The sequence below is a fragment of the Centroberyx gerrardi genome, chromosome 18 (assembly GCF_048128805.1).
Source record: "Centroberyx gerrardi isolate f3 chromosome 18, fCenGer3.hap1.cur.20231027, whole genome shotgun sequence".
Lineage (NCBI taxonomy): Eukaryota > Metazoa > Chordata > Actinopteri > Beryciformes > Berycidae > Centroberyx > Centroberyx gerrardi.
In genome coordinates, this window is record NC_136014.1 from 14422028 (window position 1) to 14447599 (window position 25572).

At 43.3% G+C, this 25572-nt stretch overlaps 1 protein-coding gene across 1 annotated transcript in view; it reads right to left on the reverse strand.

Moving 5' to 3' along the window:
• nbas (NBAS subunit of NRZ tethering complex) overlaps positions 1–25572 on the reverse strand; it is a 140243-nt gene that overhangs the window by 47647 nt on the left and 67024 nt on the right. The window contains exons 39-44 of the mRNA XM_078289855.1: positions 25083–25206; positions 21958–22034; positions 21299–21436; positions 14006–14229; positions 12581–12691; positions 6456–6706 (exon numbers count right to left, since the gene is read on the reverse strand). Of these exons, the coding sequence (XP_078145981.1) occupies positions 6456–6706; positions 12581–12691; positions 14006–14229; positions 21299–21436; positions 21958–22034; positions 25083–25206 (925 nt within the window). The remainder of the gene's footprint in view (positions 1–6455; positions 6707–12580; positions 12692–14005; positions 14230–21298; positions 21437–21957; positions 22035–25082; positions 25207–25572) is intronic.

The following is a 25572-nucleotide window of genomic DNA, read 5'->3' on the forward strand; positions in this document are numbered from 1 at the left end:
TGATGAATATTGGACAGACACCACCTGTCTCTACACTGTCTGAATGCCTCTCTGTGGGTGTGTGTGTGTGTGTGTGTGTGTGCGTGTGTGTGTGTACGCATGTGCTTCTGTCCAGGAGTGCAAATAAGTCTGCTCTAAGTGTGTGTGTCTTAGAGTGAGTTGGAGAGTGTTAGTAGAAGATAGTGGTCCTGGAGTTCCCACAACAGCCTGTGTGTGGATTTGACTGAAGGAGTGTGAATGTGTGTGCTAGTGTGTAAGCTTTAAAATAGTGTGTGTGTGTGTGTGTGTGTGTGTGTGTGTGTGTGTGTGTGTGTGTGTGTGTGTGTGTGTGTCTGTGTGTGGGTGTGTGTGTGTTAGTTTGTAAGTGTTAATGTCACAAAGTCAGTATATGTGCTAGTGTGTGAGTGTTAATCTAGTTGCAGCAGTCTGCTGGTGTAAAACTGAAGGGCATGAATGGGATTACGGTGATGATTGGGATCACTTCCGGGTAAACGGCTGGAATGATTGAGTGAGCTGAAGAGAAGTAAATTTTGTAAATTTCGGGGATTTTTGCCTTGACATAGGCGATTATCTAACCTCAGTGAACGTTAAATGTAAAGTACTCCTAATACAGTTAATATAATCGCTTTTGAGAGCTCTACTGGCAAGGGTTTGAACAGGTGAAGTAACCTCAGCTCCAAGCCTAGAAGATGGCCTCGTTGTTGACGGAGAAGCCTACTACAAGAAGATGAGGTTGTCACGGAAAAGCCACGAGGGAAGTTGGATGACCGCCGTGCTCGAACCGAGAACGAGAGTACCGTCAGCAAAAAACAACCGACCTATGCTCATGTTGTGGCCAGCCCACCTTGCTTGCAAGTGGACGTGCCACCCATGAATAACAGTAAGACGAAGAGTAGTGCCTCTACGGGAGTTTTCCTATCTAATCGTCATGAGACAAGCGATGAGGATGAAATTATCATAAAGAGCATGAGAGGTGAAAGTAAAGAGGACACTATGCACGCAGACATAATGGCAGCGAAACTGATTCAATTCTGGCCGACTTCGGTACCGAGGACTTAACTAAAATAGTGCTGATTACCATCAAAGCAGCGGTACCTGCTATTGTCAAGGCTGTGCAGAAACAACTGGACTTATCCGTTGACAAGAGAAAGATCAGTAACAACATTCTGGAATGCAAATTACAAAGAGGATGAGCTCGAACAGTACAGCCGGAAGGAAAATGTCAGAATCAACGGTATCGAGGAGGAGCGGGACGGTGAAGAGAGTGAGGACCAGCTGATAGAGAAAGTGTGCAGACTTGCTGCAGCCGCCGGTTCGGATGTAAAGGAGCAGGATATTTCAACAGCACACCGGCTGGGCGGCGCAAGGAAGCAGGGTAAGAACCGTCCAGTGATAGTCAGATTTGTGAGCAGAAGAAAGAAGGCTGACTTGATGATGAATAAGAGGAAGCTGAAGGAAAAGGATATGTACAAGAAAGTATTCATCTGCGAGGACCTCACAAATCGGAGGTATAAACTGTTTAAATATGCTAAGGAGAAATGCGAATACACATTCATCAGAGATGGCAAAGTCATTTGCAAGAAGGATGGTAAATACATCACCATCAACAACCCGGATGACCTCTTCCTGATCGGATACGATGATGTTGATTACAAAGCTTTTGGAATTGACTTATAGGACAGGCCCGGAGTACAAAGAGAAGGCCACTGGCGTCAGGATCTGCGGATAATTACCCTAAATGTGTGTGGCATAAGAAGTAAATTAGAAATCCCGGATTTCATTGAAAAGTGTAAATGTGCTTCAGTGAGACAAAAACAGACGATACAGATATACCAGACTTGACTTGAAAAATTTGATCACATGGGCTTCCAAGTGTTTATCAAGAATCAACATCTTACAAATTGGCGATCAGGCGGAGTCATAATCGCAGTAAGTAATGCTATTGGGGATAAGTGTGTGCAGAAAATAGTCCATAGTGATGCTTGTGTATGTGTACAAATCAATAGAAATATACTGAACTATGAGAAAGACTTGGTGCTCCTGGCAGTTTATATCCCGCCATACAAGAGTAGATATTCTAATACTGGTATGTTTGACAATCTAACACAAGCTGTCCTTGACCTTTCTATTGATACCAACTATCTCCTCATCTGTGGGGACATGAATGCGCACACCAAAGAAAGAGCAGACTGGATTATGGATAAGTACCTGACAGACGAAATGGATGAGGACGAGCATATTGGAGAAACTTTGTGTACTGTTAAAAAGCTGGAACTGGCTCAAATACCACTGAGGAGAAAGTCAATGGATACATCTAGAGACTGTGGCGGCTATGGCACTGCTCTTTTAGATATGTGCAAAAACCTTGCTCTTTGTATCTTAAATGGCAGATGTGGGGAAGATAAATATGTAGGGAAAATTACCTCAACTGATAATACTGTGATTGACTACATGATAGGTTCCCCCTTTATATTAGGAAGAGTAAAAAAAAATGTATGTGCATGATTTTGATTGCCTGTTATCAGATAAGCACTGTATTATTGAATTGGTGTTGTGTGGGAACTATAAAGTTCACAAGGAGGAACCAGTGACTCATCATGACTGCACACAGGATTCTGTTATAAAAGACAGGACAGAAATTGGTAAATGGCACAAGGAGAAAGGAGAGGAGTATGTAGAAAATATACAGTTAAGCAATTTGGATAATCTGTTACATAATTGGGATGTTATGTCCGTGGATGAAATAACTGATGAAATATGCAGAATCATGATTGATAGTGCGAGAGTTAATTTCCCTAGAAAGATGCGGAAAAGGAATAAGACTGTGCATGTGAAAAAAACAGCATGGTTTAATTCTGAATGTCGATATAAAAGACAGGGATATCTTAAAGCAAAGAAGATGCATAATAAATGTAAAAGTGTGGAAAACAAGGGAAACTTAAGGACTAAAAGTAAAGAATATAAAAAGGAATTAAGGCACGGAGAGCTCATAGAAAGAAATTTAACAATGAGCTTAGGAAAATGAAGGTAAAAAACCCAAAGCTATACTGGGATATGCTGGCCGACAATAATAAGGATAAAGAATGTCCTGTCCAGCTGAAAGACTTCTATGAGCACTTCAAAAGCCTGGTGGGTAGTAAACCCCAAAGGGATGAGTTAACAGAGGAGGTCAGTAGTGATCATATATTTGCTACTGCGGCACTACATGCTGATTTCACAGAGGAGGAAATTGCAAAAGGTATAGCAAGCCTTAAGAGTGGTAAGGCTGCTGGTATAGATACAGTTTTGAATTAATATATTAAGAGTACAGCTTGCATCTTCTTACCTGTCTATGTTAAATTGTTCAACACGATCCTGAGCTTAGGGATAATCCCTAAAAATTGGGTTACTGGTCTTATTGTTCCAATCTATAAGAGGAATGGGGATACTGAGGATTGTAATAACTATCGGGGTATTAAACTTTTGAGCTGTTTTGGCAAGCTTTTTACTAATATACTGAATGTAAGGTTGCACAAGTTTTGCGAAGATAATAGTATTTTGAAGGAAAACCAGGCAGGTTTTCGAAATGGGTATTCCACGATTGATCATATATTTGTACTTAAACATGCTGTGGAACTGTTTTGCTTTAAGAAAAGGAGTCTGTTCTGTTCTGTCATTGACTATAGTGAAGCATTTGATACAGTATGGAGAGATGCACTCTGGTTTAAATTGCAGAAAGCAGGTATTAATGGTAGATTGTTTACTGTCATTGTGAACATATATAACCATATTAAGTCCTGTGTTTTTGTTAAAGGAGCCAAATCTGAGTTTTTTGTTAGCTTGACTGGGGTCAGGCAGGGTGAAAACCTATCCCCAATATTATTTGCACTATTTATAAATGATCTTGAGGAATATCTGGTACAAAATGGATGCGAGCCGGCTAGATGTGGTGACGCCATGATAGATAGTTATATTAAACTCATGGTATTAATGTATGCAGACGACACTATCGTTATGGCTACAACAAAAGAAGGACTTCAAAAAGCCATTGATCAAATGTGCTATTTTTGTAGGAAATGGAAGCTGAGTATAAACAGTAGTAAAACTAAAGTTACAATATTTGGCGATCACAAAACTGATGTTAAGAAGTACCAATTCTTCCTGTGATGGTGAGGAAATTGTACATAGACAACGGTTCATTTAAAATTGCTATTGAGGAACTCTGTAAACGGGCCTCTAGAGCTACAGTGTGTTTGCTTTACTGTGTAAGTGTAGGAAGTTTGATTTACCAATAGATATTAGACTAGAGCTTTTTGATAGGCTTGTGACACCAGTTATGCTGTATGCATGCAAAGTATGGGGGTTTGAGAAGACAGCCATTTTAGAGAGGTTACATCTGAAATTCCTCAAGTATACATTGAAAGTTAAAATGTCATCTTGTAATAATATGATATATGGGGAGTTAGGAAGACACCCACTATGTATTGGTATTAAAAAAAGAATTATTGGTTACTGGGGGAGTTTGTTGAAGGGGAAGGAAACAAAGATCAGCCGGGCAATGTATAATTGTTTATTCAACTTGTATATCACTGGAACGTATGTATCACCATGGATTACATCTGTCCAGCAAATATTAGATGAATGTGGTTTCTCCTACCTTTGGTTGGATCAGAGGTGTGATAATATTAAATGGCTGAAGCTGGCAGTTGAGCAGAGGTTAAAAGATCAGTTTTTGCAGAAGTGGCATTATGAGCTTCAGAGTATGTTATCATGTGATTTATATTGTGAATTTAAAGAGGACTTTAAGTTTGAAAAGTATCTACTTTGTGAAAACAGGAGGTATGGCCAGGCTATTTGTAATTTTCGAGATTCTAATAGCAGAATTCCCAAAATAACAGGAAGATACAAAGGTCTGGAAAGGAATAAAAGGTTTTGTAATTTATGTAATGACAACTGTCTGGGGGATGAATATCACGTTTTGTTTGAATGTAAAAACACAAGCATTGTTGAGAATAGAAAGAAGTACCTGCCAAAATACTTTGTAAACCATCCGTCTATGTTTAAACTTATATTATTACTGCAGACAGATAAACCAAGGGTAGTATGTAAACTGGGTGCATTTTTGAGTAATGTTCTGCCTCTCTTTAAATGACTTAATTTGTGCTAAAGATCTATTCTGGTTGTTTACCATTGTACTGCTGTTTTGTTTTATGTTTGTACTCCACACCACGATGTGTGGTCTAGAGTAAATAAAATCTGAATCTGAATCTGAAAGTGTTGATGTAGCTGCAGCAGTGCAGTGATGTGTGTGTGTGTGTGTGTGTGTGTGTGTGTATGCGTGAAAGAGTTACTGCAGCTGTGGCAGTGTGTGCTTGTGGGACTGTGCAATTTTGTTATTTGATGTGAACATTTTCACATTGTTAAGCCTGTGATTCAGAGGTGTGTGTGGGTTTGACTTTGTGTGTGTGTGTGTGTGTGTGTGTGGGTGTGTGTGTGTGTGTGTGTGGGTGTGTGTGCCTGTGTGTGTGTGGGTGTGTGTGCCTGTGTGTGTGTGTTAAACAGGGACATCTGTCACCGGTAAAAGCTCTGGCGATATCAGGAGCAGAAGGAGGAAGTGAGGCGTGAAAACACAGCTGACATCCGGCTGACCTTTACTGAACTTCGCTGAGAAGTGACACCGCCGCCACCCACGCACGGCAAAGTTTGAGCACCCCGGGTGGAGCGCCAAGCCAGTGACACGTAGCACCCTGGACATGACGTCCTTGGAGAGGGTGCTGCGATAGAAATTTAAGCCTATGGAAACAACATCTTTACAGTGACGCTGCGGTTTCAGGAGCCCTGTCAAGTAGAGTTACAGCTGACATGCAGCTGACACGTTTCCCTTGTCCTTCACAGGGAAATGTGAATGCTTTTGCTTGTTTCAATGCTGTTATTGTTATTATTATTAATTGTTACATGAGAGTGGGTGAGGAGAAAGAGGGAGAGAGAAAGAGATCAAGAGAAAGGAGAGATACAGGGAGTGTGTGTTCATCTGGAAGAGCATGTAACTCATTTTTACTGTTTGTCTGTCCATCTGTGCCCGTCTGAGTGTGTTGTGTGTGCTCGGCTCTGTGTTGGTGTGCGTTGCATTTGTCCTTTACAGGGAAATGTGAACCATTTTGTCAGTTTTGTCTGTTTCGTTGCTATTATCTTTCATTATTTCAAGATGCTATATGACAGTCAGCGGATTGAGTTCATCTGCTATCTGAAAGTGATGTCAACATCCGTACGCGAGTCATCAATCGTGTCAAGACGGATTACATTCAAGTCTTGAAGATTGAACGGACTCGATTTCTTCACATAAAAGGCTTGTTGGTTACTTTCCACTAACAGCTCACAACGGGGGTCTATTAAATGTTTTCTAATGACAAATCACCCGCTAGCTGCGCTCGTCTACATTACAGCGACAGAGAAATACAAAACCCCGTTTGTCTCACCGCTGGCGACGGCGCGAAGCTTCTTGAGCAGTTTGACGTGGGAGTCTGGCTTGATGTGGGCAGCGACGAACGGCTCACAACCGGCAGCTTCCAGCAAGGTGTAGTAGTAGAGCAGGCGGCCCAGGTCGGCACCCTCCACGCTGGGCAGAACGTACTTAGTCATGTGGCCATAAAAGGCCTGAGGGTTGCACTTCAAAGTCTCAAACAGACCCAGGGACTCGCTCCGGGATTCAATGTCCTTGGTGGAAAGACTGGATGAGGAGGAGGGAAATGTGAGGGGAGGGCGATAGAAAGCAAGAGAGAAGGGAGAGAAAAGCGATGTTAAACATTGCCAATTGAATGTATTTGACTATTTCACATTTGCTAAATGTTTTGTTCAGGTCTTTCTTGGGCAAAAAAAAAAAAAGAGGAGAGAAAGCAAAAAAGGGAATGTGATGGGACAATTGTTAAGATCAGAGAGAGGGAGAAAAATCTGTGTGTTGAAACCTATTCAGCGATTTGTTGTGTACTGCTTTGCTTTCCAAAAGCATGTTTTTGCCACAGAACTAGGAGTCAACAGCAGCGGGTGGTCCAGAGGATGAGAGGACAAGTGAAGGGAACACAAGAAAAACACCAGAGAGAAGAGAAGTGGAAAAACCTCAGAGAACCACAAACAAAAGACAAAACAAGGCAAAATATAAAAGAAGGCAAAAGCAGAGTGAAGCTGTGGCAGTCACTGAGGGCTCTGAGCAATCTGCATCTGTCTGCGAGCGTGTGAGTGTGTGTGTGAGCGTGAATGTCTGTTTATCTGTCAGGATAGCAGGACATCAAAGGGGACAGTGTTTCCTCTGGGCTCCCCATCAGACCCAGCAAAGTGCACCTCACTAATGAAAAAAATATAGACAGCGGCAGCAATGCTGCTGTGTGGAAACAGCTCACAATAAGCTCAATAATGTAAACTAGTCCATACCTGGGGATGTGCGCGCCACAACTCTGCGCAGACTTGCTAAAAAGGCGCATAAACAGCGTAAATTTGGGAAAATGGAAAAATCAGCTCCGTCAGTCCCTGCCTATGCCAATGCTCAATGCCCATGTGCAGTTTCAGATTGATTGGCCGACCCGTTGAGGAGCAAAATGGATGTGGACGGACGGACGGACGGACAGAGTTTTCCTCATTTTATAGTAGGATAACACTAATCAGCTTTACAACAGGGGTTTTCTAATAACACTGGAATCAACAGAAAGACTAATTCAAGTGTCTCTCTCTTTCTTTCGCTTTCTTTCGCTTTCTCCCTCTCTCTCTCTCTTTGCCAAGTGCACACACACACACACACACACACAAAGACACACAAACAGCCTGAGAGCCCAATCCACATTTGATGTTTCAGTATTTAACCTTGTTAGTCCCAAAGTGATTGAAAGCACCACTTTGGAACAAGGTAACAGTGGCAAGAGAAATAATAACTTGTTCAGGTAGGACCGTTTGAGGGGAACTACATTTTTTCATTGGCAAGCACACATACACAATCACACACACACACACACACGTGCACGCACACACACAAGCATACAGACAGCTGTCATCTGTGGATTGTGCCCAGTGTACATGTTATGCTCTGCTTTAGCACTGTTCCAGCAGTGTGTTAGCTCTCCAAAGCCAGGTTGTCATCCCCCCCCCCCCCCTCTCTCTATCTTCTCCATCCATGTGACAAAAGGTGTTAGTGTCTCTTTTTTTTTTTTTTGCTCCGGTTGTTTGCACCTCCTCCCTTCTCTCTACAGCTTTCGGCATCTCTTTGTCTCTGTGATAGTTTTATTACTGGTGTACTGTATTTTGTCTTGCTTGGTGGCATTTTCTCTGTACACAACACAACTTCCCCACTCTATCTGCGTTGTGCCCGTGTGGCTGTAATATAAAGAGTTTCTCATTACACTCTTCTTTTTGTTCATTACAAAATCGGCACAAGGAACCGATTTAATCCGTGTGAATATTCCTCATTCTCCTCGCTGTTCCTCTCCTCTCTCATCCCCCTCTCTTCTTCCTTTCTTCAAAGGGGCTGTTTTCCCTCCTGCATTAGCATATTCTGTTTGTTGTTTCTTGCACCATGTCCAAACTCAAATAGGCTCGTAATATTCTGAAATTTAGAAGCATATTTAATCGCCATGGTAATCAGACAGTCAGAATTAAACTCTAGGGGGGGCTTCGGGGGAGCACTGGTGATTATTCAGCATGTCATTGTTGTTTGTATTTATGCACACTGTATTTTTTTTAATTACGATCTGTGCTGGCTAATTTGTTTACAAAATGTTTGGTTCTCTCTAGCAGGGGGTTCTAAGTGTGTGTGTGTGTGTGTATGTGATTGTGTAGAGTTCAGCGTAGGGCAATGACACAACAAAATTGTTGTTTCCAAAGAGGAGTGTGAGAGGCACATGGCTGATTCACTTTTTCACTGGGATACAATGTTTTTCTCCCTATCACACAAACACTAATTCTTCACACACCATCTGCAAAAAGAGACACTTGATCCTTCGCAAAGATGCTCTTCACACTCACATACATGCAGTCAAGTATGCAGGCACTATGCCTATCACACAAAGATACACACACACACACCATTTTTTCCCCTCTGAATCTCTGAATCCCTCTGAATCACACACACAAGCACTTGTACATGTACATACACACTCCAAGCTTACTAGAAACAGGAACATTTAAACAACTAGCCATTTAAACCCTGGGCAATGTACTCACTACACACCTTTCCTTCATTTATATTTTGATGGCTTGTCAAAATAAACAAACAATACACATTTTCTATTTCTGAAACTTAAAGTCATCATCTAACTCCTGGGTTGTAGGCCTACTACAGCCAACCCAGCCTGGCAGGTTCAGTAGTAAAGAAGAGTTGGTATCAGTGGTCAAACTGACTTTCAACCCTTCTAGCAGTGCTATGTGAAAAAAACATTCTCAGACACGTTGTGTGTTCTTGAATGAAGATGCATTATGGGAAGCCAACCAAAAAAGGGAAACAGCTGTTACATCTTTCACTACAACATACTGTAGATGTGAGCAAATAACTCAACCTGTTGAGTGAATTTGGTTGACAAGTTGTTGAGTGTGAGGATGAAGTTTTTTTTAAAGCAGAGTACAATATTCCAAGCATGATGGAGAGACACGTAGACTACAATTTGGATTGGCAGATGATGCCTGAGATACATGTCAGCATATTTCTATTTTTAGGCTAGTCATTTAAACGGTTTAATAGCTGTCATTTAAATGTCAATGAAATTGGTTGAAATTCATGTCCCTAAAGTGTCCCCATGCACAACTTCTACAAAGACCTACACACACACACAGACACACGCACACACACACAGACACACACACACACACAAAGCTAGAATAGATGGCGATGGTGTTTAGCAGTGCATTGATTCCTGTAAAAGCGTTTATTCTGTGTTAATAGGACTGTCTCGGAGACACTCTTTAGCCCCATCATCCATCTCTTCTCCCTCCATCCATCCTCCCCCACCCTCTCTATCCTTCTCCCCCTGCTCCCCCCGTTTCTCTGGGTATTTCTCTACCTAACGACCCTTCTCTCCATCTTTTTCTTTTCTGCGTTTAACAATGCATGCTCTGCCTATCTTTTTTACTCATTTAGGAGTGTTTTCGCTGAGCATATCGTCCATTTTGTCCAGCATACCATGTGCAATCCCTTTTTTAACTGCACATTCTTGTTTCTCAACAGTAATTCATGCTGCATATCTCCTTATATTTAAGGATCCACAGATACTCATACTGATATCGGAACTCTTTTAAAATTAGGTGTCAGTATCATGGAGTATCCCCTCTTCTAACATCCAATAGAGAGCCTAAGTCCCTCCCCTTCCGGTGGACCACCATGGGACCTTATTTCGGAAAAAATATGTACGGTAGTCAACGGCGAGAGACAAATAATTGTTTGATCCCGTTTGAATTGTGCCATGAATTACACATATGATGTTTTGTCAATTTAAATGATAATTTTGCAAGTCAAGAAAGTCGCAGTTTGTCGTAAAACTGTTGAACTATAAGACTGTAAAAATACGTAAGACTACACACCCAAAAGTCGCGCAAGTGATGTAACTTCCTCTCTCCACAAGCTACCCAGAGCCGCTGAAGCTAAGTCCCTCTCAGATAGCAGGAGTATTATACACAACCTGGAAGGTAGACAGTAAGAATGGATTTAAACTGGTTTAGGATAGTTTTAGTACAGTGGGGACTAACGTTAACGCGATGCCTGTGTGTTTCGTATGTTTCGTTCCATGTTGGTGTCGGTGACGTATATTGTGCGAGACGAGAGATGTAGTTCACTGAGCGGTTTCACACAAAACTAAACCTTACTGTACTGTTTTACAACAAACTGCGACTTTCTTGACTTGCAAAATTATCTTTTAAATTGACAAAACATCATATGAGTAAGTCATGGCACAATTCAAACGGGATCAAACAATTATTTGTCTCTCGCCGTTGACTACCGTACATATTTTTTCCGAAATAAGGTCCCATGGGGGACAGCGGAAGGGGAGGGACTTAGGCTCTCTATACCAAGTGTGTTATATGTCAGAAATCAAAGGAAGAAAACTTTTTGACACATAGAATCATATTTTATCTTTCTAAAGGAGAAAAACAGATTATATCTCAATCATTTTTGTCCAATGTTTAGCCAGTCTATGCTGTTTTGTAAAAGTAATGGACTGGATCTGTATTTAGCATCAGGCAGTGCTTAAAGTTTAATAAACTGAATCTACATGGGTAGTGAAAAGTGTTATTGGTGCATTCCTATATATATATATATATCTTTGAACAAGGTACAATATTTGTATGTATGTATTTTTGCTGATGTATGCCTCTGTCCTGCAGCGATGCTTCTGTCCTCTTCATGTGTCTTTTCCTCTATCTTTTTCCCGGTCTGCTCTATTTCCATCATTCCCCTCATCCATCCATCCTCTGAATCCGTATGCACATGGCAGATGCTTCCTGCCGTGCTTTCGAGATATAGTATGAATATCCTTTACTCATTTGTCATGACCTGGAGATTTTGGTACACACACACACACACACATACACAGCAGCTGTGGTAGGGTCCGAGGAAGGTGTAGGTTGTAATTTATCGTTAAGTGGACTCCATAAACCATTTCCCTACATCAGAATGCAACGGCTCAGCGACAGGGGAATATTTATCACAGATGCACACACGTGCACGCACACACACAACACACACACACACACACACAAACACCTCAACTCTGCTGAAAAGGCATTCTATTAAAACAAGGCAAGGTGCAGAGCTAGTCAGATCCGCAGCTATGAAGTCAGAGAGCAAATAAATTATGGAAATAGACTCTGACACACTCACACACACACACACACAAACACACATGCACACGTTTGATTTACTCTGGGCTGTTTCAAGTCTGCATTTTATGTAGGTGAGTTTTGTCATAATTCACAGAGGCAGTGGTGCTGCTTTCACTCGTTTTTTCCCTTTATATTTTTCAGAATTTAAAGTACGCACACACACACACACACACACACACACACACAGGCGTACACAGGCAGAGATGGCATTTTGCACGCTATTTGCATTTCCTCACTGAAACCTGGTGACAAGATGATATTTCAAATCCAGCCTGACACACTAAATATTTCCAACTGACAGGTATGAACAATAATCGGAAAAATAGACTAATCAAGTATCAAGCAAGTACTTTGCGGCTTGTTATCACAAAACTAAGGTTTAAAACCCATTAGATTTCCTGAGTGGTTGGTCTCTCTGCTACCGCTGAGTGAGGAAAAGTGATTCTGACTGGTGCTCGCTCAAACTCCGCTGAATACTGATCCCCTGTCAACCTTTCTGAGTGGAGGATTGTGGATAAAAGCAAGTAATTTTCACTGCTCTTTAACTTTACATATAATCTAGTGGGATAATGGCACTAAAAAGACATTAGAAACATCTAGAAAAGCAAAATAACTGATGAGATGAAAAAGGCAATGAGACAGAAAAGAACAGAGATAAGTAGAGAGAAAAGTAAAATGCATTGAGAGAGCAAGTGTGTGTTGGTGTGCGTGCGTGTGTGTGTGTGTGTGTGTGTGTGCGTCTGTGTACCCGCTATCTGTAAAGAGGAATTCGAGGTGAGTCATGTAGACCTCCCACAGAGGAACGCTGTAGCGCTGAGCCAGAGACAGAGAGATTCTGTACACGCCGTCATCCAGTGTCCTAAACACACACACACACACACACACACACACACAGTGGAGAGGAGAGAAGAAAAATAATGATATATAAGAATTTATCACATTCAAGCAGACCAGCCTCTCACTTAAAAACAGTTTCACACCGATATAAAATGCATATGTGGTACAGAAAATGCATACTTCCTGATCCAAACAGAAGACGCCCCCACTGACTGCAGTGCAAACCTACTGTATGTATGATCACTTCCAGCAGACACAACAGAGTTTAGTCAGTGTGGACCCGCAGGGGCATCTGCATCATTTGACATGAATCAGCTGGCATTACTACTTTGTCAAGCTAGTATCTACCCTGCTCCCTTGCAAAGCTTGTTTGAATAAAACTGCAAAATCGCTGGCGAGGAGATTGGAGGGCAGCTTTTAGAGTGAGACCCAGCAATTTCAAATCATAAATGTGCCTCTTTCATTCGGCAGAAATTTGTTATTGCTCCTGTTTCGCTTTGTAAAAACAAGGATTTTACTGGTGATGCTTGTTTGGAAAAAAAAAAAAAAAAAGAAGAAGAAGTAAATAAAATTGCTGGTGAGGACACTGGATGACACTTTGATTGCTCCTATTCTGCCTTGTAAAGCAATGATTTGGCCTGTTTGAAAATAAGCTGATGGTGAGGTCTCCAAGGGACTTTAAAGGAATACACCAAGTTTTGGGAGACTGGCCAGTTGGTCAACTTACCCGTTAAGTGATGAGAATATATAGACACCAAAATCATCCATGTGTCCCTGGTAGATCATTCACTCCAGTGCTTTGTGCTAACTCTTTAGCATACACTATGTTGAGTGATAGTGGGCGATAGTGGCATTATCAGCCTTTTAGTAAAAATGAAATATCATTAACTACATAGCTGATGTAGCCAGGTTTATTTTTAAACTGTTTCAGGTGAGCAACCATGTATTCATCTGCTGCGTGATGATTGTCAGCTTCACACAGTCTCCTATCACCCACCACATTCACTTCTTATGTAAACAGGGCAAGTAGTCCCTAGTAGTTCAAAACAGCATGTTATTTTTATATCATAGTTGTGTCAATTTTACCCATCTTCTACAGAAAGCTGCCAGACCCATTAAGATTACTTATCATTTAGTTTTTATTTTCTCACTTTGAGATAATGCTAGTTGCCTACTATCACTCACTAAAGAGTCAGCATGGAGCACCGGGAGGGACACATGGATGATTTTGGTATCCATGTTCTCATCACTTGACGGGTAAGGTGACCAATGGCCCAATCTCCCAAAAACGTTGGGTATTCTTGTAAGAGTGAGTCCCGGTCCCCTCCCCACTCACTCTGCCAGGCCGAGGATGGTCTCCTTTTTGTAGTCGGAGTCGGAGCTGAAGCGCTGGACGTCCACCCCTCGGCCCAGGCCCTGCAGCACCTGGGCCTGGGTGAAGTCTGTCAGACGCTCGTTGTACACATGCAGCTGGCCTATCAGCTTCTCCAGCTCCTCTGGCCAATCCGAATGCGCCGACACGTGCTGCGTGACCGATCGAATCAGCTTCTTGGGGTCGGCCTATGAAAGGGGGATAATTAAGACATTTTTACACAACCAGCTTCTAAACACATTATTTTATGCCAACAGCCTCACAGGGTAAAAGGGTATGAAAAGGACATGATGTTTAAAGCCAAATTCAGTAATCCTGAGAATGATATCCCGCCCGCTCCTCTAAATATCTTGTAAACAAGAAACAGGACTTGCAGAGCTCTGCCCCTTTGCCAATGGGGAATAAAAACACTGGCCACCAATTTGATGACTTAAGAACCTTTTGAATTCCTGCCAACTTACTGGCTTTAAAAGTGTGTTCTGCTGTTGAGCAAAGCATTCTTATAAGAGTGGAACAAGTTTCCAAGCATTTGCCAGAAATTTGGCACACTGGAAATATATGCAACAAAATATCCACTATAGAGAACAGTGAGTTGTTATTTGACAGGCTCCCTCTCTCTCTCTCTCTTTCTGTCTCCTTCTTTCCCTTATTTCCTCTTCAATCGCAATTCCTTCCTATGGAGGAGGTGTGCTGCGCGCACTGCAGCTTTAGGCCAGGTTTGACCAAAAGCCAACTGCCCCTATGGCTCATCATTAAACTATGTCACATACTGTGTTTCAAACACACTCACCAGCATGGTATCTAAAACTTCACAAGTCTTCCACTTCTTTGCCATGACAAACTAATGAGGCCATTTTCAAAAATAGAAGGCGTCAGAGCAGCAAGGGGCCGACCAATCACCTTGGCCTTGCATCTATAATTTTGCATGTAGAAAGAAGTTGACTGCTGCACCTGAGTTCAATCACGCTATTCAACATCTGCGAAGCCTTTTCTCTAGAGGGTGAGAAAATATGGGTAAATGTAGCAGGAACCATAATTGCCACCGTGATTCTGGCATGTGGGGAATTAGTCAGTGGATGCACATTTATGATTGAGAGTGTGACAAGTGCTGGGATAGGTAGGCGGATGTTGTATCTCTCTCATCAACTCGGTTCTAATTAAATGAGTTTCTGTAGTTGGTTTTGGCATCTTATAGGCTGTCGCCCAGCACGATAAGATGGGTTATTTGTTGATTTGATTTGCATAAGGTAATTATGGTTGTTGGAAATGTGTGAGTTTGAAAATAGAGGTGTGTGTGTGCTTGTCTCAGCTCTCAGTGTGCGTGTGTGTGTGTGTGTGTGTCTTTAGATGTGGTCCCAGTGCCAGTCATGGTGACAGCTTCACAGTTCAAAAGCAGGACAAGAGGGAGATGGGGGAGAAGAGGCAGAAGGGAGAGAAAAAGAAGAGTAGGGAGTATGGAGATAGAGGAGGGGAAGAAATAAGGTGATAGAAGAGTAGGGAATGGTGAGTCAAAGGTGAGAACGTTTAGAGGAGAGGAGAGGAGAGGAGAGGAGAGGAGAGGAGAGGAGAGGAGGGTATTTCTTAACGCCAGCACCATGTGACAGAAGAGGGAGAGTGACATGGAGGGAGAACAAAGACAGAGAGAAAAAAGTCTGCTGGAACTGTGACGGACAGGCAGTTGTTTGAAGAACTTTTCTGAAATTAGGCTTTTATGATGAAACACTGGTTGCATTCTTTCTCTCTCTCTCTCACTGCCATTGGATATCTGGATTATATTCTGGCTGTATCGCCGTTCCTGTCCTCCCTCTCCCCTTCTAACACTGTAAAACTTCCTTGCATCTCTCAAACTCTTTTCCCCTCGTCCATCGTTTCCAAGCCTTCCTGTGGCCTCTCTACAGCAAGTCTTCCTTCTTATCCCAATTTTCCTCACACTAAGCACTCTCTAATTACTTCATTATTTTATTTGATGAGGTTCTATCTCAATAAGCCATTTCTTGTCTTTGATCAAAAAGAAGAATGCATAGACATAAGCTAAACTGTATGTAAAGTGTGATTTCAGGAGGTATGCTGTGATGTTGCAGAGCTGGGAGGAAGCCAGCTCTCTCCAACTCCCCCCTAGCTATTCCACTGTTGCCTCAGGCTCTATTTCTCTGCTCCACTCCTTCCTATGATGCTGCCTAAGAGGGAACAGTGTAAAAATAAAAGACTAGGTCTCAGTCTCAAATGTCTTCAACCACGCTCTGATTTTCATCCTTAATTCCTTATTTGTTGTATTCTGATCGCAACCACGCACACATCAAAAAGCCTTTTGCCTCTTGCCTGCCTTCAGCTATATGTATGTTCCTAACAGATCTGCCTGGTTAAAATAAGATAGATTGAAAATAAAATAAAATAAAGTTCTAGTAACTCTTTGTTCATCTCTTTATTCATGACACGGGCATGGAATTGAACATTTGCACTTGATCTAGATGTCACGTCACATTGTTTAATGTCCGTTACATTCTAGAGGTCATGTTATTCTGTACTACACATGTTGTCACCAGATCATCACACACACACACACACACACACACACACACACAATCTGTCAACCAAATCCATCTTATAAAGCTCTCCCTCTCCCTCTGTGCGGTAAGGATCATGTAGAGGTTACAGAGGAACAGACATGCCTCCCCTCTCCAGACAGCGAGCTAGTAATGATCCTAATGAGTTGTATTTATACCATGCCTAACATTGAGCTATACAGTCAGTGGCCTCATTAGCACTAATTCTGAAAATGGTGTATATGTGCACGTAATTAGGAGGAATGCGAGGGGGAGAGAAACTGAACACTGATTTTAAAAGGATAATCACTCCATAAACAGAGTTGGCTGCACTGTGGGTCATAAAACACCATGAAGGGGATTGATCACAAGCAACAAACATGGAGGCAAGAGGACGGCCAAGACTCAAGCAAGAGGAACACAACAGTAGCCCAGCACAGTCAACCCAATGCATCCAATTAAAGGGTTTAGGGACCACTTAGTATCAACCGTTATACCCAATCAATTGCAACTGTGTGTTCAGAGTGCATGTTTGTCTGATAGAGCCCTTTCTGCGGCTACTGTGCTATACAGAACTCCCATGAGTAAAATATGGACTTGCTAATGATTGTGGCACAAGGGTAAAATTTGTACAAGAAGAGGGAAGCCAAGCCATTGCATCCACGGTGCTTTTCTGTGAGTGGGAGGCCACTCAGTCCAACTCAATTATTCTAGTCAATTCAACAACAGGGAGCGAACTCAATGGGAAGCCACTTCCAAGGTCGGCTACCGAGACTGCCAGTTTGAATCTTGTCGGGGCCGCGAACGGAAAATATCTGCAGTGACCACAGGCAATGCAAAATGTCACTAAATGTGAGCCAAGCGCTGTTTTATCAAGTGAACTCAATGCTTTTGAGGAAATACTGTTTGTTTGCTACAATACGAATGCAATTTCTACCTTGTGAGTCCTTTGGTGAACTTTGTTATATATTAATATATTTCATACAGGTGATTTCCCAATGCAGTGCCTCCATCTGAGTTATTGAAGTGAAGGTAAAATATCTCTAACATTGCTCTGTGGACTTTTATTACAGAGCAAATTGTTGTAATGAGATAGCCAAAGAGTTAAGCAGTTTTTCTGCATGATATAGTGCACAATGCACATGTTTTCCAAGGTCATATACTGAGTGTGTTTATATAATTGTGCATGTTTTAAAAGTGTGCGTGTGTGTGTGTGTGTGTGCCTGTGTGCGTGTGCATGTGTGTGTATGTGTGTATTTCGAGTGTGAGTGATCAATATCCCTCTCAGTGAGAGAATGGTGGCTGCATGCGAAGATAAATGGTTGAATGAAAATCTCAATCTCTTTACTCAGCACACTGCTGTACAGTGGCTGCACATTCACAGCTACAATTATGCTAAACACAAGCATGCATGCATGTGTGCACATAGACATGCACACACACACACACACAATGAAGAAAAAACTCACATTAAAACACCGACAAGCACAGGTAAACAGACATTAACACTTACATAAACACAAGCTCACAGGCTATTGTGCAATATTGTGCAAACACCAGCAGCAGAACAATTATGCTAAGCATTGCCTCTCTTTTGCAAACGAGCACTTTAGTCGACATAATGAAAACTTCCAGCGTGAGCGTGCGGGAATCGGCTCATTATGCCTTGGGGAATAATGGAAACCCAGCCTCCGTGTCATTGAGCCTTGTGCTGCTCGTCATGCCTGGGAGCCATAATCGGATGGGAAAGTAACAGTTAAAGACCTTGAAAGTCAATAGTGGGTGATAGAAACTACAAGAACCAGAGAGCTAGATTTTGTAGGCTTCTGCACCTAGTAATACATGACAACTTAACAAGACTGGAATAAAAAAAATTTAAAAAAATTAAGTGGACCGATAATTTAACATGGAACACAAATGGCTTCAGAACTCCCTTGATTAAACAGGCTGCAACAATAATAGTTAGTGCAAAATGCCCAGCAAGGAGACTAATGTAAAGTGCATGGTGAATGCCCAGAGACATTAGAGTCACCTTGGGACCGCGTGTGCCCCCACTGGCCAAGGACTGAATCATACCAGATCCTACTACCCTCTATCCTTTTAAAAGAGTACAACGTGGGCTCAGGTGAATGTTTTGGGAAGACATTCAAGGGTGTTAGGTGATACGTGAATCATCAATATGTAGTTGTCAAATTAATTGTGACACCTTGTTATAATTACCATAAACAAATGAGACCAGGTGCTGGTGCTGGCGTTTCTCCAAGTCAAGACCACATTTCCCATAAGCACCTTGTAGCACCTCCTTGCTTGGAGCAGCTCTTCCTGTTCTGTGCCATGAAGCAATCTTGCAGATTTCCCGTGAAATCCGACCCAGCGGTACACATTATAAATAAAAAGTGTAGAGGCCGGTAATGGCTGCCAATCTACTCTGTGATGGTCTTGTTTGTTTATGGTCACTATGCTAATAGTCTCAAAATTAATGTGGTAATGATTTATTGATGCTAAAATGCTACAGCAGCACCATTAAAGTGAAAAGTGACAGGAGTTAGGGTCATGTTGCTCTCCCCTAAATTTTCAACGCTCTCTTTTCAGGCAGCTTCAGTTCCGAAATCTCTGTCTGTATTGTGAGGAAGCAGACTCTGGTGGCTTTAAGAACACATCACACACTTTGAGTAGACCCTCGGAGAGCCCTGCTCCTGCTTGCCACTGAATGACTTTGGTGTCTTGAGTGTTTGGTGTCTTATTGCTTGGGTATGAAATTATGTGATAGTGACAAGAGAATTGAAACAGCGTGAGAGTCATTGAGACAGTGTTGCTGTTCTTCAAGTGGAGAGCGGGAAACACTTGCAGACAGCTCGACAAGACATACCCCCCCCTCTCTATCACACACACACACACACACCACTTGTCACGCAAAAATGGATCAAACACAGGAACATATTAACCTGCGATTACACACACACATACACACCACTATATAGAAAAGCAGACACAAATACGACACAAATGCGTATACATATACATAAGCATACATGCAAACACACACTTGGATATGGAAAATGTTGTTATGCTCTTAGGAACGGGTGGAAAACATCTTGTCCTAAGCTCATTTGCAATGCAAAGCACGCATGTGCTAGAAATGGAGATGGTGAAACACACACACACACACACTCACACACACAGCCTGTCATACATATCTGAAATTAAATATCACACGCTGTACAATGTGTGCCCTTAGAAGATAAGAGAAAGCGAGAGAGCTAAAGAAAGCACAAGAGAAATATATAAAGTATGCACAGTCAAGATAGTATTGTGGATAGAGAGGCCCAAGATTGTACAGACGAGAGGGAGACAGGCCTATGGAAAAAAAAAGGGAACACATAAACAGAGTGGAGAGCTAGAGGGAGGGAGAAGATGATAGCAGAGAGAGCAAAATAAAATGGATTGAAAGAAAGCAACATGGAGAAAGAGAGACAGAAAAAAACAGAGTTATAGGGGGAGAGAGAGAGAACTTTCATGCCAGTAAAGCAATTTATTAAACTAAACTCAATTGACAGAGAAAAAAAACGCAGGGGGAGAGAAAAAAAGGAAGGAGATACAGAGAGAGCACATACTGGAGGAAGAGAGAGAAAAATAAAATCCAGAAGAATGAAAAAAGCAGACAGAGGGAGAGAGTGAACATACAGTAAACAGAGAGGGGGGGGAGTGCAGAGGGGTTGAAAGTTTTTTTTTCACTCTTATTTCTATCAGTGTTTGAGTAAAAGCTGCCACTACCTCATCAATAAGAGTAGTGTGAAGGCAAGACCTGGAACACAACGATAACAAGCACTCAACTCTGGGGAGAAAAAAAAAAACAGGGAAGAAAATGAGAGATAAAAAAAAAAGGAATGAGCCAAAAATGAAGGTCCAACTGCCAAAGTGTAGAGCAGAGGAGGAAAAAGTTGTATATATTTTAAGTTAATGGACTTGAACTTCACTTGAGGCAGGAGGATGAGGAATGATTATGGCCATTAGGATGCAGAGAGTGTGTGAGTTTGGATGGTGTGGGGAAGCGCACATGAGCGTGTGAAGTTGTCCGTGCACCTGTGTTGTGTGAGTGCGTGCGCGGCGGGAGTGTGTTTGTGCGTTTGTGCGCAGTCCTGACCTTGAATGTCAGCGGGGACACACTTATCCACTTCTTTTGCTGTCTTTTTTCCCTCTTCCCTTTATTTCAGCAGTTTACCTCCCTCCTTCCACCTGGGCTAAACCCCATGAGAGCCACAGTCCACTCAAGGAAAAGGTCAGAGCCATTTCTCCTCTCTCTCTCCCCCAATTTTCTTCACTCCCCCCCACCCCAACACCACTCTTTCGCCGCCACTAGCCTCCTCTCTCTTGTTCTTTCTCTCCCTCCCTCCTTTCCTCGTCTATACTCTCCTGTTTTTCTCTCCCACTCTCTGACTTTCTCTGTTTCTGAGGAAGAAAAGAACATTATGGGACTATTACAGCCTGTTTTCACTTTACTCCCGATGGCAGGCATGGTTTAGAAAATTGCACTTAAGGATACTTAAGGTATAATAAGTGGGTCACCATTCTGATTTGTTAAGGTGTAACAACTTTGTTAATTATCACACCGCTGGGGCAGGAAAAATGGGCACATTTGAGTATGTGTGTACCCCCCCCCCCACACACACACACACACACACACATACATACACACTCGGGGTTGCATCCTAACCTGGTAGAGGGTGTGGGTCTTGTCCTTGAAGCAGGGGGCGAGGCGGCTGTAGATCTGCAGGGAGTAATAGTAGGCAGCCAGCTGGAGGGACAAGGCAGAGTGGCTCTGCTTCTCAAAACACCTGTTGGCGTCCAACACCTGAGAGAGAGAGAGAGAGAGAGAGAGAGAGAGAGAGAGAGAGAGAGAGAGAGAGAGAGAGAGAGAGAGGAGAGAGAGAGAGAGGGAGAGAGAGCATTTGTGGGCAGCACTTTGAGAAATGCACTTGAAGGCATGCTTTGTGTTGTGTCGTTATTATGCCGATGCCTATTAAGTGCGTCTTTGATTTCAGTTTGACACGCTGATGGAGTAAAGGAACTGTCTACCATAATAACTCATCTAGAGAGGTGAGGGATCTATAGAAAATATGGATTCACTTAGCCATTAGCCAGGAGCTCAGAAGCTTTGGACACTGTAATACCTTACACTTCCATTCGCAGGAGAACCAAAGTCTGTGTATTTGTGTATGTGTATGTGCGTGTGTGTGTGTGTGTGTGGTTGTGTGTGTGATCAAGCTGGCCTTTCATTTAATTTGTTAAACTACTCTGACGTGTCCTGTTTGTGTGTGTGTGTGTGTGTGTGTGTGTGTGTGTGTGTGTGTGTGTGTGTGTGTGTCCACCTACCTGAGGCAGGGCCAGTAAGTAGGACAGAGCCAGCGTCATGTCCCTGGGAAACGCATCGTTGGCCAGCTGCAGCAACACTGGAAAGGATGGAGGGATGGAGAGAGGGAGAGAAAGAGAGAGAGAGGACTAAAACTAAAGCACTCAGGATTAACAACCAACCCTTCCTTCCTGGACGAGTCTCATCCCACGTTTGTTGAATACAGACGACAGTGCCTGTCAGAATACACCTCTCTCACTGGGCCAGACAAAAGAAAGGCAAGGTAAAAATAGAGGGTGATGAGAGAAGAGAGGGAGGGACAAAGTCAAGAAGCGTCATTAAAAATCCCTCCTGCGTCCCGGGATTCTGTCCATCTGCTCACCGGGCTATCGTGCGTGTTTGTGTGCGTGTGTTCGCATGCGGTATGTATGTGTGCACACAACTGTGCGTGTGTGTGTGCGCGCCCATGTGTGGTTTCTTGCACAGAAAGCATTCATTATTCAAAGTGGGAGTACATGCCCACTTCTAATAAGAGCACTCTGGATGAGTGCAAACTTCATCTAAGTGCACTTCAAAGTTGAAACCTCTGTTGAATGCCAAATCAGTCTACACATATCTATCATCAGCAAAGACAGGCAAGAGAGTTTGATTACAAGAATCCCAAATTAGATGTCTTTAATTGGTCGTAGCTCATCAGTTTGAATCAATGATCTGGCAGCGCTCGTCATGCCGACTGGGCTCGACCAGAGCCTGGCAATATCTGCTGCCCAACAAAAGATTTCCCTGGGCAACCCACGGTTCCAGTGCCTCTAAGGCTGATGGGATTTGGAGTCTAGTCAGAGCCTGGGGCTCGGAGTTGGACTCCAATCCATAACCACTAGCCTGGAGGCCAAACAAATTAACACACTGACGCATGCATGCACGCACACACACACGTGCTTACTTTATATAGACCTATATAAGCAATACCACAAATATTTACTTGATTAACACCAACCACCACAAGCACACAAACAGACAGGCACACTCACTCGCTCACAAACTTGTTCACTTGTTCGCTCACTCGCTCACACACACACTGAGGAAAGAGTGGGAGAGAGAGCAGAGAGGCAGAGTCAGGCAGAATCACTTTGTAGTCCCAGACCCAAGGAGAACAAAAGCCTCTGTTGGTGATAAGAGCCTGAGACAAAGTGGAACAGACAGAGAAAACTAGAGCATGGACACTGGGAGCGAGAGAGGGGTGGGGGCAGAAAAAGATAGAGGCAAAGAGAGAGAGAGAGATACATACTGTAGAAAGAAATACACATTAACACACACACACACACACACACACACACACATATGCATACACTCACACACACGCACACAGGGTGCGTGCGAAGTGTAATTCACAAACAGGCCAACAGCGCATATGCTCGGAGGTTGAATGTGTGTGTGTGTGTGTGTAGGTAGGGGTGGAGTGATGCACCAGTTTAAAGAGGTATAACAGCTCTCTTAAGCAGAACCCCCGCCCTCCTCCTTTTCTCGTTTTTCCTCTGCCCACCCTCCCACTCCCCCCCACCCCCCACCCCCCCCACCCCCACCCCCCCCCCACCCCTCCTACCCCCCGGGTTTCAATGAGCTACACCTCAGAATGAGCTGATTACACGCCTCTCTAAAGCTACTGATACCATCAGCACAGGAATTACCAGAGGGGTAAACACACACACACACACTCAGAGTAGATAACCCTGTCTTAAAAGCGTACAGTATTTCTGCGTGTGTGAGAGAGAGAAAAACGGAGCGAGAGCGTTAAAGAGAGACTGCACGTATATGAGTGGATGCATGAGTGTTGTGTGTGTGTTTGTGTATGCGAGTGTGTGCCTGTGTTTTTGTGTGTGTATGTGTATGCGTCCACACACTCCTGTTCCTGTGTCAGCTAAATCAGGGACATTGTTAGCGGGATGGGGTGACAGTGACTTATTACTGTTTCACCTGTGCAGGCATGTGAAAAACAACTGATTACAGTTGGGTGTGTGTGTGTTTGCATGCATGTATGTGTGTGTCTCTCTCTCTGCTTCTCCGTACCTACTTCCGCACCTTACTCAGCTCAATCCCATTGAGTTGCTTTCCACTTGTGTCACCATTAATTACCTCCAGCTTATCTGGGCCAGGTGAAAAATCGATATATTTATTTTCTTAAAGGCCATCTCCGAGTCTGTTTTTGGGGACAGCCGGCGTGGCGGGCCGATACGGGGAGTCATTAATCGAAGGTTGTTATCGGACGCGAGGCCGTCCACGCCGCCTTTTCTCTTTCCCAACACGTCGCACTCCGCGGCAGCTCCGAAGGGAAGGTGACTTTTAAGAACAGAGATATTCATTTGAATGGCAGCGACAGACAAAGAGGGAGGGGTGAGGGAGAGAAAAGCTTGGTTTTGGTGGACTGTGTGAGTATGTGAATGCGTTTAAGTGTGTGTGTTTGTTTATGAGAGATGTGTGCATGCGTATCTACGCGTATGCATTCCGGAGCCAAAGTGTGTGCCTTGCATGTGCACTCCATCTGCATCTACAACGTCCAGCATATGTGTGTGTGTGTGTGTGTGTGTGTGTTCTTTATTTTTGTAGTGGCATTGATTCTGGCGAGCCGGTGTGATCCATCACGCGGCGTTGGCCTTGATGTTTTGACTTGCTGCTATCTCTCTGGTATCGCCACGGTGACGCGTCGTTATTTACTGTTGCCGTGGGATGCGTGGGTATACATTAATTAATCAATATGAGGCTATTCTTCTCATCGTGTCCCCTAGTCCACCACGCATGGGCTCCCCCCCCGCTAGATGGATGAGGAGAGGAGAGGGCAGGGTGAGGAGGGGTGGGGGGGGAGCAAACCACACTGCGCTCTCTGCAAATACCACAGCTTCCCAGAGATGGAGCACTGCGGAACAGTTCAAGTGAAACAATACTCACTCATCTCAAACTGCTTTTGTGAAATAACTAAAAAGAAAAAAGCACTTAAGAAAGTTCAGGAAAAACTCCCCAGCAAGCATTTGATGGAGGGCGACGTGGCCAAGTCCTACCTACTGTTAAAAACCACACGCTGTACTTACTGCATCTGTGTTAGTATGTGTGTGTCCGTGCACGTGTGTGTGTGTGTGTGTGTATGCACGTGTACCCTCTGTAGCAGGAAACAGGGTCTTTCCTTCGGTTGTGGTCTCGGCCAGTTTGCCGGTCCGCAGCAAAACCTCGGCGAAGTTTTCCTGAGGCACATCGCTGTAGGACAAATACACGTCTTGACTCTGATGGAGGAGAGAGAGGGGAGAGCGATAAAGAAAGACATGATAAGAGTTAGTGAATCATAAGACGAATACCCACCTTCACTCCGAGGGAACCTCCGCAGAAGGGGAGAGCAGATCAGAAAACGACAAAAGGGAGACGTGATTAAGGCGACTCGGCGTCTTAATTCCCGGGGAGTCAGACGGATGAGAGATGGAGTAAACAAATGAACTTCACAGCCAAATAAAGTGTTTGAACACGGGGCCTTTTGTTAAAGGCCCCGTGTGAATGATAATTCATTTATAGGATTCACGTACACCAAGTTATTCCTCAAGTGTCTGTGAGGTGAACAATGGAGTTTGTTTTTCTCGCTGGCCTTGGCGCTATCC